At 31.7% G+C, this 17,002-nt stretch overlaps 2 protein-coding genes across 2 annotated transcripts; one reads left to right on the forward strand and one right to left on the reverse strand.

The window, feature by feature from the left end:
- The first annotated feature begins 2,547 nt into the window (after positions 1-2,547).
- On the forward strand, positions 2,548-4,391 carry LOC118035148 (uncharacterized). Its single transcript, XM_035040657.2, has 3 exons — positions 2,548-3,404; positions 3,576-4,118; positions 4,272-4,391. The coding sequence occupies exons 1-3, from the start codon at positions 2,565-2,567 to the stop codon at positions 4,368-4,370; spliced, it is 1,482 nt and encodes a 493-aa protein (XP_034896548.1). The 5' UTR covers positions 2,548-2,564; the 3' UTR covers positions 4,371-4,391.
- A 364-nt stretch (positions 4,392-4,755) lies between these two features.
- Positions 4,756-9,156, reverse strand: LOC118035147 (protein RETICULATA-RELATED 4, chloroplastic). The gene is made up of 8 exons (XM_035040656.2): positions 8,391-9,156; positions 7,398-7,466; positions 7,153-7,284; positions 6,992-7,045; positions 6,854-6,898; positions 5,931-6,070; positions 5,269-5,394; positions 4,756-5,178 (listed from the first exon to the last, which is right to left on the reverse strand). Exons 1-8 carry the CDS (start codon positions 8,937-8,939, stop codon positions 5,109-5,111), a joined length of 1,185 nt encoding a protein of 394 aa, XP_034896547.1. The 5' UTR covers positions 8,940-9,156; the 3' UTR covers positions 4,756-5,108.
- Positions 9,157-17,002: the final 7,846 nt, after the last annotated feature.

Here is a 17,002-nt window from a genome sequence, read left to right on the forward strand (position 1 = left end):
AATTATTGTTTAAATTGTAAATAATTTGTACCTTAATGTCGCTAATTAATTTATAATAGCTATTATTTTACCAACTGATAGGTTTCTCACGTTATCTCTGTTTTTTTTTTTAGTTTTTGCGAGTTATAAAACTTTTGGATGAATAAAAAGAAAGAGAATAATGAAACTCTTCATCTCCATTAGCTGTTTTATTTTAATTAATATTACTAAAACTCTAAAAAGCATGGTGAAATCACTGTACATGTAGACACAAAAATTATTCATTGCTATAATAAAATTATGATTTTCATGGTATTGGGGTAACATGATCATTTCCAATAGCTCATTGGTCATTAAGGATTGTCATGCGGTACATGTATAATTTTTCACTTTTTTAAATAAATAAAATTATCTTGTTATATATAAAAATTTATTCGTTTATTTTTTTTTATCATCTAATTAAAATAGAATGAACTTATTAAACCTAATTGGCCTTTAATCCATGTTTTTTTTTTTTTTTCTTTTAAGCACGGTTAAATAAAAAAATTGATTTTAATAGATAAATTTAGAAAATATAACCAGATAAATATTCCATGTTACATGATCAAATAACTTAATTTATATTTATCTCTTGATTTTTTCAGTTTTTTTTTTAGCAATTTGACTTTTCTTTACACGCATAATTATTATTTTTTTAATTAAATATTTCCATAAACTTTTTTATTTATATTTAAAAATTTTGATGTAAGAAAAACATTGAAAAGTTAGAATATCCAAATATATATTCTCGAAGAAAAGTAAACGTTTTGGGCTCTGTTTATTATTTGTGAAACTTGTGTGATTATAAATGCGATATCCGAGTCCAAACGTGAACTGTTTTTCCATCAAGAAAATGAGTTAAGGTTTTGAATTTAGCCTGTTTGAGAGTGCTTTTTAAAAGCATTTTTAAAAAAAATTTAAAAAAAATTATTTTTTATTTTATTTTAAATTAATATATTTTTTATGTTTTTAAATTATTTTGATGTGTTGATTTTAAAAATAATTTTTAAAAAATAAAAATATTATTAATATATTTTTTTAAATAAAAAATACTTTAAAAAATAATAGCAACAACACTCCAAACACCCAATTAATTGGCTGTCCCAGGCAGGATGGTAACGGCTAGCTAGCTAGCTCTCTACAGCGTAGGCCTAGCTAAAAATCGATATGCGAGCTTCTCTGGAGGGGTCAAGATTTATTGTGACCAGTATGGTCCAATTAATTAATTACTGTGCATTGCTTCCTGGAGAAAAGTCAAAATCTTAACACTAAATATATGAAATTAAAATGAGAGTTTAAGTCAGCTAAATCGGTTAATATTAAAATTATTGAGTAAAACTTGCGCCATTTCTTCTCTTTCATTTTTACTCTTTACGTATCCAAGTTCTGGTTTTTCTTTCTTTCTTTTTTCTTTTTAATTCTCAGGTGTAATTAATTTTCTCATTAATTATTTATTCTATACACGTATGTTTGATGCATGGCGCCCAAAGCAATAAGATTACACAAATGGACAAACCTTATTTGAACCTATAAAAGATTTGCACATGACCAAAAACCTATGGAAAACATTTATTCAATCTTTCTAATTCAGTCCTCCAATTGAAATTTTAATCAATTAAGTCCCTTTACACCTGCTTTTCTAATATTGTCAGAGGGTGATGTTCTTTCTATATCACATGTTAACATCCTATAGAGCTGGATAGCGAAGTAAGTGTAATGTTAGATTTTTCATTAGTATGATATGATGTTGGGCATGGGGTCGAAGGTCCAAACTAATGACGAAGCATGTGATAGGGGGACTCAATTGGTTTAAGTTTTCATTAAGGGACCAAAGAAAACACATCGAACAACTTCAGGGATGTACTGATGGGACTAAAAAACGGCGTTTATGTAATTCCTTGGCTATTTTGTAATGGAAATTGTATGATATATTGTTTATGTAACAACAATCCAACAATGCGTTCATAAAATCAAAATCATATATATATATATATATATGGAATGTTGCGTTTACAGAATTAAATGGAAAGAAGAAAACCATCGACGTTGCATTTCAAGAAATTAAAAATCGTTTCATATTATATGTATTCTCTTGGGAATTATACTGGAAGCAACACGTTTTGATCATCGTTTCTTTTGATTTTATATATATATATATATATATATATATATATATATATATATATATATATAGTTTGCGGGCAGAGTATAAATTATGTATATCAAGCTTACAGTTATGGTAAACATATTGAAAAAAGCTCAACTGGACTGAAGCAATATCGGTGCTAGTTAATGAAATTCAACGCCAAGTTGATGAAAAACAACGCTTAATTAATCACCTCCATGTAGCTGCTGCGTGCATTAGACCATCACCAATGAAAGAAATTAAGGAGCGCATCACATGGAGCAGGAAACTTGAACAAGAATCATGGCTTTATAACTCCTTTTAAAACTCCCTCTTCAGGAATTCCCCTGACTGTAATTTCTCCATCTTAGATCATCGATGTTTTGATCATCTGCAATCATCACTTCTCTCATCTTCCAAAATGAAACCATCAAACGCCACCACCTTGCGCTCATCAGCTCTCCAAGAGTTTCGAGTCTTGCCTCTTGGAATTCTATGCAAATCCATAGCTATTTCAGGCCTGCTCCTTCTTTTGTTCTATGCATTCTTGTCAGACAAACCTGAGAATCAATCTTCTGATTCATTCAACCTGCCCTTTCAACTCAAATGGCCTACAGCTTCATCTTCAAGTAACGTTAACAACACCATGGACTCTCCAACTAATATCAGCCACATTGGATTTATAGTGATTGGTTCTTTGAATTCATGGAAGAACAGAAAATCATACATTGAGTCATGGTGGCGGCCGAATGTTACTAGAGGATATGTCTTCTTAGACAAAGAACCCACCGAAGAATTTCTACCCTGGCCTTCAACCTCTCCTCCTTTTCAAGTCAACGAGGACATCACCAAATTAAGAGTGTACCCTAAAATCGCAAGCCCTCTTCAAGTTCGAATGTTTCATTCGCTTTTAGATATGTATAGAGTGGGAGATAAGGATTTGAGATGGTTAGTGATGTGCGATGACGACTCTATAATTTTCGTCGATAATTTGGTAGAAGTTCTAGGGAAATACGATCATAATAAGTATCAGTACATTGGAGGTAATTCAGAATGTATCAAGTCAAATGCTGATTTCTCTTTTGATATGGGATTTGGTGGAGCTGGCTATGCTGTGAGCTATCCTTTTGCACAAGCATTGTCAACCAAATTAGAAGATTGTATAGAGAGATACCCTTATTTGCGGGTTAGTGATCAAATGTCACAATCTTGTTTTGCTGATCTTGGAATTGCTTTAACAATTGAGAAGGGGATTCACCAGGTAATCGATCGAACTCTTGCTCCTCCTATACCTGAACTCATTGTTCAAATTTGTTGCAAGTACTTCCGCTTGTGAATCTGCACCATGCACGTTTACCTAGCTAGGAAAACGCTTAGGAACTGTTCGTTCAAGAGATTTTTCTCATAAACACCTTTTTTTCGGTGCCTGCAGATTGATCTACGTGGTGATATATCAGGCTTTCTATCATATCACCCGCAATCTCCACTCCTCACTCTCCACCATTTGGATGTCGTAGATCCAATATTTCCCTCCATGGACAAGTACGAAGCTTTAAGGCACCTCATGAAAGCTGCAAAGGTTGATCAATCTCGCGTTGCACAGCAAACCATCTGCTACCAAAGAGAAAGCAACTGGTCTTTCTCTGTGTCATGGGGCTATTCTACTCACATATATGAGAACATAATACCTCGAAGCATTCTACGCAAACCCCTCGAGACGTTTAGGCCTTGGTCTAAGAGCACTCGCCCTCCATTCTTCATGTTCAACACACGGTGGCCGATTAACAATCCATGCGAAGCTCCTCATGTTTTTTTCTTCGAGTCCGTAGAGCATAATCCCGAGAACGACCAAGTTCTCACGACCTATGTTCGAGCAGCACAACGGAACATGCCACCTTGCTCAGCTTCTGGAAACCATTCCGCTGATTCCATCTCCAAAATTCGGGTACTTTCTCAAGCAACAAGAAGGAAAACGGTAAGTGCTAGTTAAATCTTTAATTTTTATCTATACATCAAATTTAAGATTAAGTTCAAGTTCCAATTCACCCACTGGAGGTTTTTTGGCCCTTTCTCTACAAAAATAACAATAATTATTATTATTATTGGTTTTCATCTGCATAATTTCCAGGCCGGGGTAACAGAGTGCTGTGATGTTGTTTACAAGGCGGAGACGAATGTTACGGACATCAAAATAAGGTCGTGTTTGAAAGATGAAGTCATTGCCTGAATATTACACCACAAAGTGCAACAGAGCATAAAGAAATACATAGGTTAGTGCTTAAACAATGTTTACTTGTACTAAAACACACTTCTTAGTGTCATGTTATCCCACATATCTGTCTATGCATGGGATATGGTCTTTTGGTCTTTTTCATTTCTAAGATCTGAAACAATAAGATTAAACTTTTGAATACAAATGACTTTCTAGTATTATTGGATCCAATGTGTTAAATGTTATTACACTGTTCAGTTCCCCGTTAATCCCTGTTTAGATAACTTTATAGAATTAATTACTTGTTTGAGATTGTAGTAAATATTATTTTTTAAAAATAAATTAAAATAATATTTTTTTATTTTTAATTTTTAATTTTAATATTAGCACATTAAAACAATAAAAAAATAATAACAAAGTGTAGATTAAGAATTGGAGCTAAATTATGCCGAGTCAAGGTGGCGACCGAATGTTTCTCGACAGAAAAACAAAAAATGTCTATTCTTCTTGCACTCATTTGGCACTTCCAACAGATTGTGTCCAAATCCGGACAACAAAAACGAGAGGAAAAAAATAGATTTCAGTATCATAGAGGGAAACTGAGACCAACTATAAAAACGTCAGCGCACTATCGACTCATTCTGATGTATATATTTTCAGGACATCTTGGCAGTTCAGCACCCAAATACCTCAATTTTCCAATTGATCACCTACTTCAAGCAAGTTCAACGTAGCAAACCCACATTTCTAGAACTAATCAGTCAACTCCTTATGCTCCTCCTGAGCCTTTTGGATTCCTATCATGCGAGCATAGTCCACCCACCTGTTGAAGCAAAGTGATGAACATGAGATGCCACGGGTACAGAAATTATCAAGCAATAAGATTTCCAGAAGGGAATGAGTGCAATCTTACAATAATGAACCCAGGAATGTGTTGCCTGTTCGAACAGCAAAACTAAGTGCACTGAGCATGATCTTGTGCTGATGTAGCATAGGTTCCAAAATGCGCTGTTCGATAACACCAGCCAGTATTTGATACCTGTTCAGCAGAACTACTCTGTCAGTAAAACCATTCTAGCTCCCACAAACCCTCAATATCAATAGCACTTTTATATATACATATATATATATATAGCACCTCACTAGAAACATTTCAAACACCACATCAAAATTATGATAACAGATACAGTTTTTATCCCTCAAAAGCTTTTAAATGGACAAAATGACCCCAGTTCAAAATTTTCTACAACACTCATCATGGAAAAGTATATCAGCATTGCTTCATTGTTAATTTGCCAATTAATCCAATAATAGATCTGGAACCAAAGGCTGTACAAAACAAGCTCTAACATGGAATATTATGCTAGAGATCAATTTTTTCATGTTCTGTTCAACAGGAAACTTATTTAGTTCCAATAATGAAATAAATCTCTCGCCCCATGCAGTCCAGGCCTAATGTTTTAAATGAATAGTGCACGAATTAAACAGGAACAATTACAGCATCCTAGAAAGTACATAAATAAGACAATAGAGCTTAGAAAATAGAGCAAAACCATGTCCAGAAGTTCAATGTACCTGAGGTTGCTAGAAACTGCCATGTACACACCATAAGCAACACTGGTAGATAGTACAGGCACATTTTCAACTTCACCAGTAGCAGACTTATCCACAGCTTTCCGTGCATTGATCAAGGCATTTGTCACAGCAGTACCAACCTAAAAGGAACAATTGCATCAAAGTTATGCATCCTCAAAATCATGAATCTTTCTTCCATTAGCATTTTAATGACCAAGGATAGGCACTTTGCAAGAAAAAAGAAAGAGGCGAACTGAGAATGATAGAGATTTTTTCAATAAAATAAAAGGTGACTACATTTTATTCTTTTTTATCATCTAACTAGAAAAACTTATTATAATGCAAGAACACATGCACGGAAGGCTACTCCTAGCTAATAGTGATAACCAAAAGTGCATACAGTATTGAAACGAACTGCAAGCCATGCAAGCTTTGAGACCATTAAAGATTAACAATTCCAACAACAAGCTTATAATAATAATAATAAAAATAAAAAAAAGGTTAAAGCAGCAAATAGATTCTCCATGCCAAAAAAACAAACCAAAGGAACACTGTATGGAGAGACAGGCTAATTTTTCACTATTTTCTCCATAATGCAGTTCCAGTTTCCATTATGAAATGTCAGAAAAGAAAATTTATTTTTTGGTTTAGTCATGGTGCTCCATGGAAAATTAGAAAGACACCAGAGAAGGCACTGGAGCGTAAAATAATAATTTTTCAATAGAGAAGACCGCAAGGAGGATAAGAGACTCTCCTGTAGAAAAATACATACAGTAGTTGATACAGAATGGCATGAAATAATAGGCCATGTAAGATGGGTGAGACAAATCTTGAAGGATAGCATCCTGTCAACTTCAAATTCATTTCATAGCACAAAAAAAATCTAAAAAGTGATATATAACTTCCTGTTAGTAAGAACTTACTAGTGATGAGGCGGTGCCAACAGCAAAAAGCTTTGCTCCATTGCGCTGCAATAACAAATTGACAAAATGACTGCTGCTCTTGGCACGGGAATTAAGATTATTAATTAACAATGAGCCATACGGCAAAAAAAAGATTACCGCTATAGCCCCTAATCTCTGTAAAAGTGAATAGGAAGTTCCAGCAAGAGCAACCTGTAATGAGGATTCAAGGAACAGGTGACTATCTTAAATTTTCTATTCTCAAAACATCTTCATATAACTTACTGGATAATGCATAAGTTTATTGATAAATCAGAAACCTGGAATGCATTATCAGGGCAGTTGTGTAAGAACTTTGCAAAAGATCCAGCATTTCCTGCTAGTGGTGGTCGGAGAGACACCGTGGGAGCAGGAAGATAAACAAGCATGAAATCTGCAATTATGGCCATCACCTAAGAAAAAAATGAATTCCAACTGAGGTATGGAGATAACACGTTTTCAAAATGAAATGCACAGGAAATCCTCCAAAGTATTGACTTCTTTGAAAAAATGACAATAGTCCTACCACATCAGCAAAAACAACTTCCAGCTCGTTGAAAAAATTCTCTCTCCGACGCTCATACTCTGCAGCAGTCTAAAAAAATTTTTAAAAAATAAGTCACTACAAGGTAAAGAAATCTAATGTCAGTACAAACTATAAACAAATGCAGCGAACTGGAAGGGATGGAAGAGGAAGAAGGAAAACATAAAAGCAGAAACGGCACATAAAAGCTCAATATCATTACAAGTGGAGCAGATAAAAAATTTCCAGTTCACTTTTTGCTAGTCATTATGAGGGAAGAGCTCACTTCTTTCAGGGTATGGAGGTGCTTCTAAACTTGAAGGATCGGGCTTGGATCAGTCAAATAGTTGGTAATGGCATAAACAAGCTTCATTACCATTGCATAACAATCCCTTGTGCAAAGATTATCTTCGTACCACTAGAAAATTGACTTACCATCAAGAAAATCAATAACTACATGACACCTTTTTTCTTCGTGCCAACCAATTTACAGTGCTATATCCCTATAAGCACCATCGTATACTTCTTATGAATTTTGGTATGCTCCAACCTCACATTATCAAACAACTCAAACACCTAAGTGAAACACTGGTGTTGAGAAAACTCTAAACCCCATCTGTATTCCCTCTATTAAGTCGATCAATCTCTCATCATAGAAATAAACCAACAGGAAAAAAAAAAGTATCTTTCAATACTATTCTCTTCATACATATATAGACAGACAAGCATGCTTTAACAAAAAGATGAAACCATCATGAAGAAGTTCAGAAATGTACCATTTTGCATTATATTCAAATTGTCGATACGCATTGTCGAAAGCAGACGCACATGAAATAGGAATCAAAGTATCGAATTTTAAACTTTTTCAAGCAAAACCTATCCAATTGACCGTCCCAAGCAAATACCCGTTTACATCATATTCAGATGATTAAATGCATTGTCGTTTCCAATGGTGTAAAAAACAAATTACTGAAAATGGTAATACTCTGTACCTACCTTAGTGAACATACCAACAAAACATTCCATCCCAACTTTAGCAAAAAACAGATCATCAGCCAACAACCTCTCCCTAAACCCATCAAACTGCATCAACCACCCGAAAAACCGTGACTCTTCAAGCTCCAGAAACCTCGAAACCACTGACCCTGGTATCTTCCCGGCCTGGATCGCCGCCGCTAAATCCTTCGGAAAACTCTCCAAAGACCGCTTCGCCTCCGCCAACACCACCATCGCCTCCCCCCTATTCTTATCCTCCGCACTATCACCATCGCCGTTATGGCTGTTGTCGTCACTGTTATCTCCCCCGCCACCCCCTGAGGGAGGGGGGTGGTGGTTGATGCCGCCATCTCCACCAGAAGAGCATGGGATGAAGAGAGGGAGGCGGTGATTGTTGTGCTGGTGGCGGAGGGGGGAGGAGAGGGGTGGAAGGGGGAGGCGGAGATGGAGATGGAGAGAGGAGGAGGGGTTAAATGAACGGAGATTGATGAGCTTGGGGTTTGTATTGTTAGGTATAGAGGCGGTGAAGAAGCAGGCGGCGATTGCCATTTCTAAATTTAAAGTAGTGAAATGAGCGGAGATTGATCAGCTTGGTGCTGACCGATGCTTGCCTTTCTAGGGAGTGAAGATGCGTCGAGGAGTACTAAAAACTTGACTTTGTTTCTTTCTTTGATGTTTCCTATGTAGTTTTGTCGATAGCTCGGCGCTGGAGATTTGAATTATGACTACTTCGGTGGGGTAGGTGTCGGTAATGGTTGGTGAGACTTAAGAGAGGACAGTCTTTTTAAGGGCAATTCGAGGGTTCAGACTCCGGTTCGCTGTCAAATTCCCCAGCCAAGCATTTGAGATCCACTCTCCTTTCTTTATTGTTATTGTTATAGTCAATCGATGCTATTTATTTATTTTTCATAGTTTAAGATAAGAAAATCAAGGGGTGAGAGAGGCAGGGCAGTTAACTCGTTTTTATATGAAACTGGATAAAATAAAGTAAAAGATATTAGGATTAAAATAAAGTAAAAGATAGTAGGATTACCGATTGTTTACGCGGCTACGGTAAATTTTAAACAAATCATAAATATTAAATGTTTAATAATGATAAAACATAATTAATTATTCATGTGGGACTCATTTAAATTTTGTTAAAATCAGCATGTTTGTAAAAAGTAGTGGAGAAAGTAGTGGAGAATGATTACATTATTCACGTGAATAATGGAATTGCTCTCCATTATTCTAGCCGGATTAGGTTTCAGTTCACAATTAAATACATTGAACTAGATCCAACTTAGTTAAAAAAAAAAATAATTTTAATTTTAATTTTTAATTTTTAATTATGTTTTATTCAAAAAAATTACAAGGAGATCGTTTGATGATGTAATATTTACAGAATTTGATCGCAATCCTAATTTTATTCCTGATAATATTTTACCTGATGTTATTACGCGCTTAAAAAACTAAGGAAATTGTAATCCTTATCAAATGGATTTTGTATGTGATGAAATTATAGATAGTTTAATGGAACAATAAAAAATATTTGATATAAGTATTATTTATTTCATGATGTATAACAATTATATATATATATATATATATATATATATATATATATATAATTTTATAACCTTAATTTGAAAAGCATTCTTTTAACCAAACATATTAAATTATTTTTTATTCAACCACAATTTTAACCAAACATATATAAATATCAAATCAACCTTAACTAAAAGTTCTTTTTGTCAAATAATTTTTTGCAAATCACAACCACAAAAGTTACCATAATACAAAACACACAAGTTCATGATTTGAAAGGTTGTAAAATTTTGTTTTTTAAAGTGATTTTTAATTAAAAATATATTAAAATAATATTTTTATTATTATTTTTCAAGATTTACTTTTTATACTACTATATAAAAATATTTAAAAATATTTTTTTAAAAAATATAATTAAACTACAATGTTAAATAATACATAAATGATAAATTATGAAACCATGCCCGCTGTTTTTTTTCCAACCTTCAACCTTGCCGTCATACCATCCACCTCTCAAGTATAACGACGATGTAACGCCATTCTCAATTAACAATCATCAAAATAAATTATAAAATGTAATTTTTTTATGGCATGGGTGTGCTGTGCATATGACTTTTGGATTTTTATTTTTATTTTTTCTCGAAGAGCCAATGAGTGAGTATTTTATTCTGCTGGGACACTTGTTTTAATCCATTTCATAAAATTCATAAGTAGTTTGCTGACAGCAAGTTAATATTTTATTTTGATGGGGGCACTGTGTTTAATCCATTTTGAATAAAAAATAAATGTAGAAACAGTTTCCTGACATTCATTTTAACACATGACATTTGAAATCCACGCAATTATGATTAGAACATGTTTATAAGCGTGGTTATAATTATTTTTAAAAGTATTTTTTATATTGGCACGTTAAAATAATTTAAAAAAATTAAAAAAATATTAATTTAAAATAAAAAACAAAATTTATTTTTTAAAAAATATATTTTTGGAACTTAAAAATAAACAGGACCTAATACCATGACACCGATACCTCAATGTTTTTTTATTTGATAATTAAAAATGTTATTCAACCGATTTGCATATTAAAATGAATTTTTTTTCCAGAAAATTTAAAAAACTTACCGTTGAAGTATTAAGAGAAATGATTTAAAAAAAATACTTATCTCAAAATTTAATCTTGAAAAGTTAGAAAAAGTCTCTTTAATAACTGAACGAACCTCTCGATACTAGCATGCTAGTAAATTCCCCCGTCTCCTTAATCTAATTTCATGTAAATTGAAGTTTTTCCAGCTCAATTGAAATATTTTAAAATCTTTTAAAATATGTATGGAAGCGTTATTACATATGAATGGAAAACAACTAGAGAAAGTTTTTTTTATTATTATTTTAAGAAAGGTTCTTGATGGGAGTTTGAAAAAATATATATTGTCCTTTATTATTATTATTATTTTTTCCTACTGAATTATAAAATTAAATAATATGCCAAATAAATTTATTTTTCATGATATTTTATTACTTTTTTATTTTCAAATTTAATAATTGTTTATGCTACTTTATGGGTTTATTAAAGGAAACTCTCAAGGACACAAACTACTTAGAGAAAAATATCCGGCATGATTATAGTAGACAGTTTTTTTATCGAGATGGGTATCATGGAGATTTCGATAATCTTGTCTATATTAAGATAGATGTGAATTAGTATTCTTCATCAATTTATAATATTTATTTTCTTGATAATTGTGTTGATAATTATATAGTATATGGTGAAAATAATAGTAATAATGATATTATTAATGGTATTCTCACTAATAATTTAAATATCAAGTGCAAAGAAAATATGAAAGGTGTTCAACAAAAAAAATTTATTTTAATTATGTTGATTATTATAATTGCAAGATTACTATTATCAAAAAGATAAATATGTTCAAGGATTACGTAGATAAAATATATATTAATAAAGCAAGTTAGAGGTTCACATTTTATTACTCTAAAAAACAATGGAAGCGAATAATTTGCTAATTGTTGTTCCCCATACAAATTCTAAGATGGAAGGCTAAAATTGATGTCTACAATTATTATATACTCTAAATGAAAATATAAAAAAAGTTAGATAGCTTTGACTAGACACTCATAAAACCAAAAAAAAAAAAAAATTAAACTTTAAGATGAGTTTTTTTCGACCCAGAGACTAATACAATAAGTTTTCAAGAAAAAAAAATATTTTTCCTATCTAGTTAAGAAAATTAAATAATGCACTTAATAATTTTATTTTTTTATAATTTATTCAGGATTTTTATCACTTTTTTTTTTATTTTAAGGTTTTTCTTATTTATTTAGGTTGATTTTTGTGTTTATTTAATTAGTTGTAACTCCTTTAAAAGGTGTATACTATTTGAAGAGAAGTATTAAGTAAAAAAATTATAAATCATGATTTATGACGTTATCTTATTTAACTGAATTTTAATTTTTTAATTTTTATTATTGTTTTATATTTTCAATGATTCATTATTCTTGTTTGAACAATTTAATAATCGAGCAAAATCAATATAAAAATTAATCAAGCAAAACATATATAACAAATTAAACTCTAAACTATAATTTACCTCAACTCATTTTTAACCATCTAAAATATAAAACATGCTTCTATTTCTAGCGTTCATTAGCATATAGAAAGTTTCAGTTGTGATTCTTCAATCATTTCTGTCTGTATTGAAAAGTATACATACCTAACTTATTTTTTGAGATGCATTCTAATAAAATGTAATTGAGTGTTAGGTAGAGAAAAGTATGATTTGAGTGTATAATTTTCTCATCAGAGTACCCTAACCCTTGATTTTTTTATAAATCAAGAAATTCCTACTTTTTTTTTCTTTGAAGTATTTCAACTCCTGATTTTCTTCTCTGGAAGTATAGTCGTGGTTGTTTTTTCAAAGTGTTTTTCATGAAATTTATTAAAATTATATATTTTTTATTTTTTAAAAAATTATTTTTGAGATCAGTGCATAAAAACGATTCAAAATACAAAAAAATATTAATTTTTTTTAAAATTAAATTTTTATAAAATATACATCGTGTTCTCAAATATACATAAAAAAATTAAACAGTCTAGTACCTAATCGATATAACAAAGTGAGAATTAATAAAATTATTTATAAAAACAGAAAGTGGAATACTTTTTTGAAAAAAACGAGAAAATTAATGTCATCAAATGTATATGTTTTTCAAGGTTCACAAGATGTTATATGAAACAATTCACACGATCACAATGTTGAATGGAGCGTGTGTGCACGATGCCAAAGACGCGTGGAACCTGTTTTGGCTTTGTTTGGTGGACTGTCGAGGGTTGCTGGGACTACCCCAGCTTTTCGAGCTCGTTTGGATTCTGATTTCTCTTTCTGGATCCGAATCTGTAAACATAGAAAAACAGTGTAAGTGGCATTTTCTTTTTAACAGTTTGTTTTTGGAAGAATACATGTTTGTTCTAAAATAAAATTCAAATTAAAGCAATGTTTGTTTTGTGTTTTTTTAAAAATATTTTATTTTATTTTATTTTATTATTTCAAATTAATATTTTTTAATATTTTTATATCGTTTTGATATGTTGATATTAAAAATAAAATTTTAAAATTAAAAATTTTTATTTTAATGTATTTCTAAATAAGTAATACTTTAAAAAAATAATCTCTAACTGTAATATTATTAAACGAGCTCTAATTAGATTCGTTGCATGCAGGCAAAAGAATTTTTAAATAAAAAGAATATTAAAGAAAAAAAAAAAAGATTATTAACTAGATTAAAATTATCGTTTCAATTAGTAATTTAAATAATATAATTAAAAAATATAACAAGAATAAATAAATAGACAAAAAATAAAATAAAAATACATTATTTTAATATATTTTTAAATAAAAAATATTTTAAAAAACAATCGTAACCACAACCACACAATTATCAAATATTTTATATATATTTTTTACTACATAAATCTCAATAATAAATTTTACCAAATAAATATCTAATTCTAACAACTAAATATAACCATATTTTTTTTTAACTTACTTCTGTGAACCACAAGTCACATTAACTACCTTAAAAACAAACACTTTCTTGTAGCTGATTCGACACCCAAAACTTGGGAAGTCAGAGTCAGGACTCGAAATCACCACCACTATTTTATTCCCATTTTCTCAGATAAAGGAATTTGGCCACAACCAACTCTGGCTGCCGCTCCACTCCTCGACAGCGAATTGAAGTGCAAGAAATATGGTCAGGAGGCCTCCGCAGCAGTGTAATTAGACCCCGGCTCGGCAAGATGGGGTAGGTGCGTTGATTTGGATTTAAAAATATAATATTATTTTAAGTTTTTTTTAAAACAAATGTCAATATTTAAAAATTAAATCAAATTTTAATCAGATTTTGCGAGTTGACTTGTTAAATTGAAGTTGAATTCATTTTTCCAACACTTGGCTTCAGTTATGCGACAACACATCATATAATAACAAGAATAAGAATATAAAGCACTGAGGTGGTGGCCTAGTGGTGAGCTTGGGAAGAGACTCTGTTCCTTTCCTGCTCATGGTGGGTTCAAACCTCACCAAGACACTTGAGGGCTTAGCTGTTGTGGGAAACTGCAAGTTCATCCTTGCGAACGTCCCGGGTGAACCTTTACCATGTCTTATCTACTCACTGGGTTTGCAGGATGTTCAGTGGCCGAGGATTAGTTGTGGTGCGCGCAAGATGGCCGGACACCCAATAATAAAAAAAAAAAAAGAATAAGAATATAAAGCACTTGAGGTCTTGGCCTAACAGTTAAAGGGACTTGTTCCATTCCTCTGCATCCTGGGTTCAAACCTCATCGTGCATGCCTGTCACCCCCGCAGTGCCTTACATATTCACTGGGTTTGCAGGATGTTCAGTGAGCCGTGAGATTAGTCATGGTGCGTGCAAGCTGGCGGACACCCACGTAAAAAAAAAAAAAAAGAATAAGAATATAAAAGCACTTGAGGTCTTGGGCCGGCAGTTGAAGGGACTTGTTATCTTCCTCTGCATCCTGGAGTTCAAACTTCACCGTGCACGCTTGTCATCCTTCGCGGTGTCTTACAATGTTCACGGGGTTTGCAGGATATTCAGTGAGCCGTGTGATTAGTATGATGCACGCAAGCTGGCCCGGACATCCATGTAAATAAATAAATAAATAAATAAAAGAATAAAAATATAAATATTCGCTTGAAGGGTCGTGCTCCAGCGGTGTGTGGGGGCTTGTCTCTAATGCCGTCCCAAGTTCGACTCTCTATATGTATGTCTGTCACTCCCGTGATGCTTTACTTGCTTACTGGGCTTGCATGGTGTTCAGTGAGTTGTGGGGACTAGTTGTGGTACGCGTAAGCTGACCCGGACACCTCACGCTAATCAAAAAAAAGAAAGAAAGAAAGAATAAGAATATAAAGTAATATAAAATGAATTCATTTTTTTAACACTTGGGATAAGTTACGGGGCAACAAATCATATAATTACAAGAATATAAAAGATTGAAAATGAATCATCAGCGATTCTGAGCAATCTTGGTGGGCCAGACCAGCTAACTTATTAGGTAAGATTAGGTTTAATAATTTTTGTTTATTTTGAATTTAAAATTTTAATGGCTATAATTTTTTTAATTTAAATGTTATTTTAGAATGCGGTTCAAATAATATTTTATAAAAGTTTGGATTTTTTTATTTAAAATTATTTAAATTTTTAGATTATTTTAATTTAATGATATCAAAATAATTTTATAAAATAAAAAATAAAATTTTAATATATTTTCAAATAAAAAAATACTTTAAAAAATAATAATTACCATAATTTTAAACACCCCCATTATTTATCAACTTTAAGCAGGTAAAGTTGTTTTTTTTTTTTTAAAACACAGTATCATCATCTACAAATGATACCAAATAGTGAATGATTACATCTTTCAAGTGTTAAACTAGATTAGTTATATCGGAAATCAGCGATTTATTTTTGGAATTATAATCGTTGGATGGAATGATTTAGTTCGTTTTTCTTTACGTTAGCTCTGACCAAACTTCGGATACAGAGTCGAAATTATGGTATGCTGCAATTGGAGCGCCGTCGTTTTGATGTCTCTACATGTACCCTTAGTCAATTTAGGGATTGTGAACTAATTGTCGCTCTGTAGTTTCCAGAATAAATATATAATTTTCAAAGGAAAATTTTTTTTTTTTTTATTTTACTTTAATATTTTTTATTTTTGATGTGACTGATCTCAAAAATAATTTTTTAAAAATGAAAAAAATATTATTATTTTTTTCTAAATAAAAAATATTTTAAAAAAACAATAAATACAACCGGTAAACACAACCAAACACGCTAAGCTGGCAAAGTTCGGTAAAGCTTAAGAGTACAACAGGGAAACGGCATAAATAATTAATATTGCCTTCTTCGATTTATCTGGCAAAAGAGCTTCACTGTTTTTGTAGTGATGACTCTTCGGTCGGCGAGGCAAAAAACTCCCCGAACCTTTCATCTAGCTTGAAGGTGCCTAGGACTTGTGGCCTGTGGGGGTGATAAAAAATCTGGGCTTACAACTTGACCTTGTCAGGCCAGCCAGCCCATTTCGGCCCTGAGTGTCTCCAGGCGTATACAATTGATTTATTTCCTGAGATTTTCTGGCGAATGTCCTAGGGTATGGTGATCTCGGGTGCTTGAATTTATCTGATTTATTACAACTGAGTATTTGGCCTCATTATTTTATTCAAATAGATGTTCAGACTTTTTTCATTTCGTATAATTGAGTGTTTAAGTAGATGTGTTGGTTAAAAAATGTTTGAAAGTTTGTAATGGCTGTTTTTAAAAGTGTTTTTTCACTTGAAAAATATATAAAAATAATATTTTTTTAAAAAAATTATTTGTAATATCAACATATCAAAATAATCCAAAAATATAAAATAAAATTAATTTTAAATAAAAAAAATTTAAATTTCTTCTTATTTTGATTTAAAATGCAATATCAAACAATAAATTAAATATCAATATGTACAATAAAATTACTGCATTCAATAGATGTCAGGATGGTATTTGAA

The sequence above is a fragment of the Populus alba genome, chromosome 9 (genome assembly GCF_005239225.2).
Source record: "Populus alba chromosome 9, ASM523922v2, whole genome shotgun sequence".
Taxonomy (NCBI): Eukaryota; Viridiplantae; Streptophyta; class Magnoliopsida; order Malpighiales; family Salicaceae; genus Populus; species Populus alba.

Coding starts and splice junctions, on each gene's coding strand:
- LOC118035148 (XM_035040657.2), top strand. CDS start 2,565: ATGAAACCATCAAACGCCACCACCTTGCGCTCATCAGCTCTCCAAGAG. Junction 3,405..3,575: donor TTGAGAAGGGGATTCACCAG/GTAATCGATCGA, acceptor CGGTGCCTGCAG/ATTGATCTACGTGGTGATAT. Junction 4,119..4,271: donor AAGCAACAAGAAGGAAAACG/GTAAGTGCTAGT, acceptor CATAATTTCCAG/GCCGGGGTAACAGAGTGCTG.
- LOC118035147 (XM_035040656.2), bottom strand. CDS start 8,939: ATGGCAATCGCCGCCTGCTTCTTCACCGCCTCTATACCTAACAATACA. Junction 7,285..7,397: donor AAGTTGTTTTTGCTGATGTG/GTAGGACTATTG, acceptor TTTTTTTCTTAG/GTGATGGCCATAATTGCAGA. Junction 6,071..6,853: donor TTGGCACCGCCTCATCACTA/GTAAGTTCTTAC, acceptor TGTTCCTTTTAG/GTTGGTACTGCTGTGACAAA.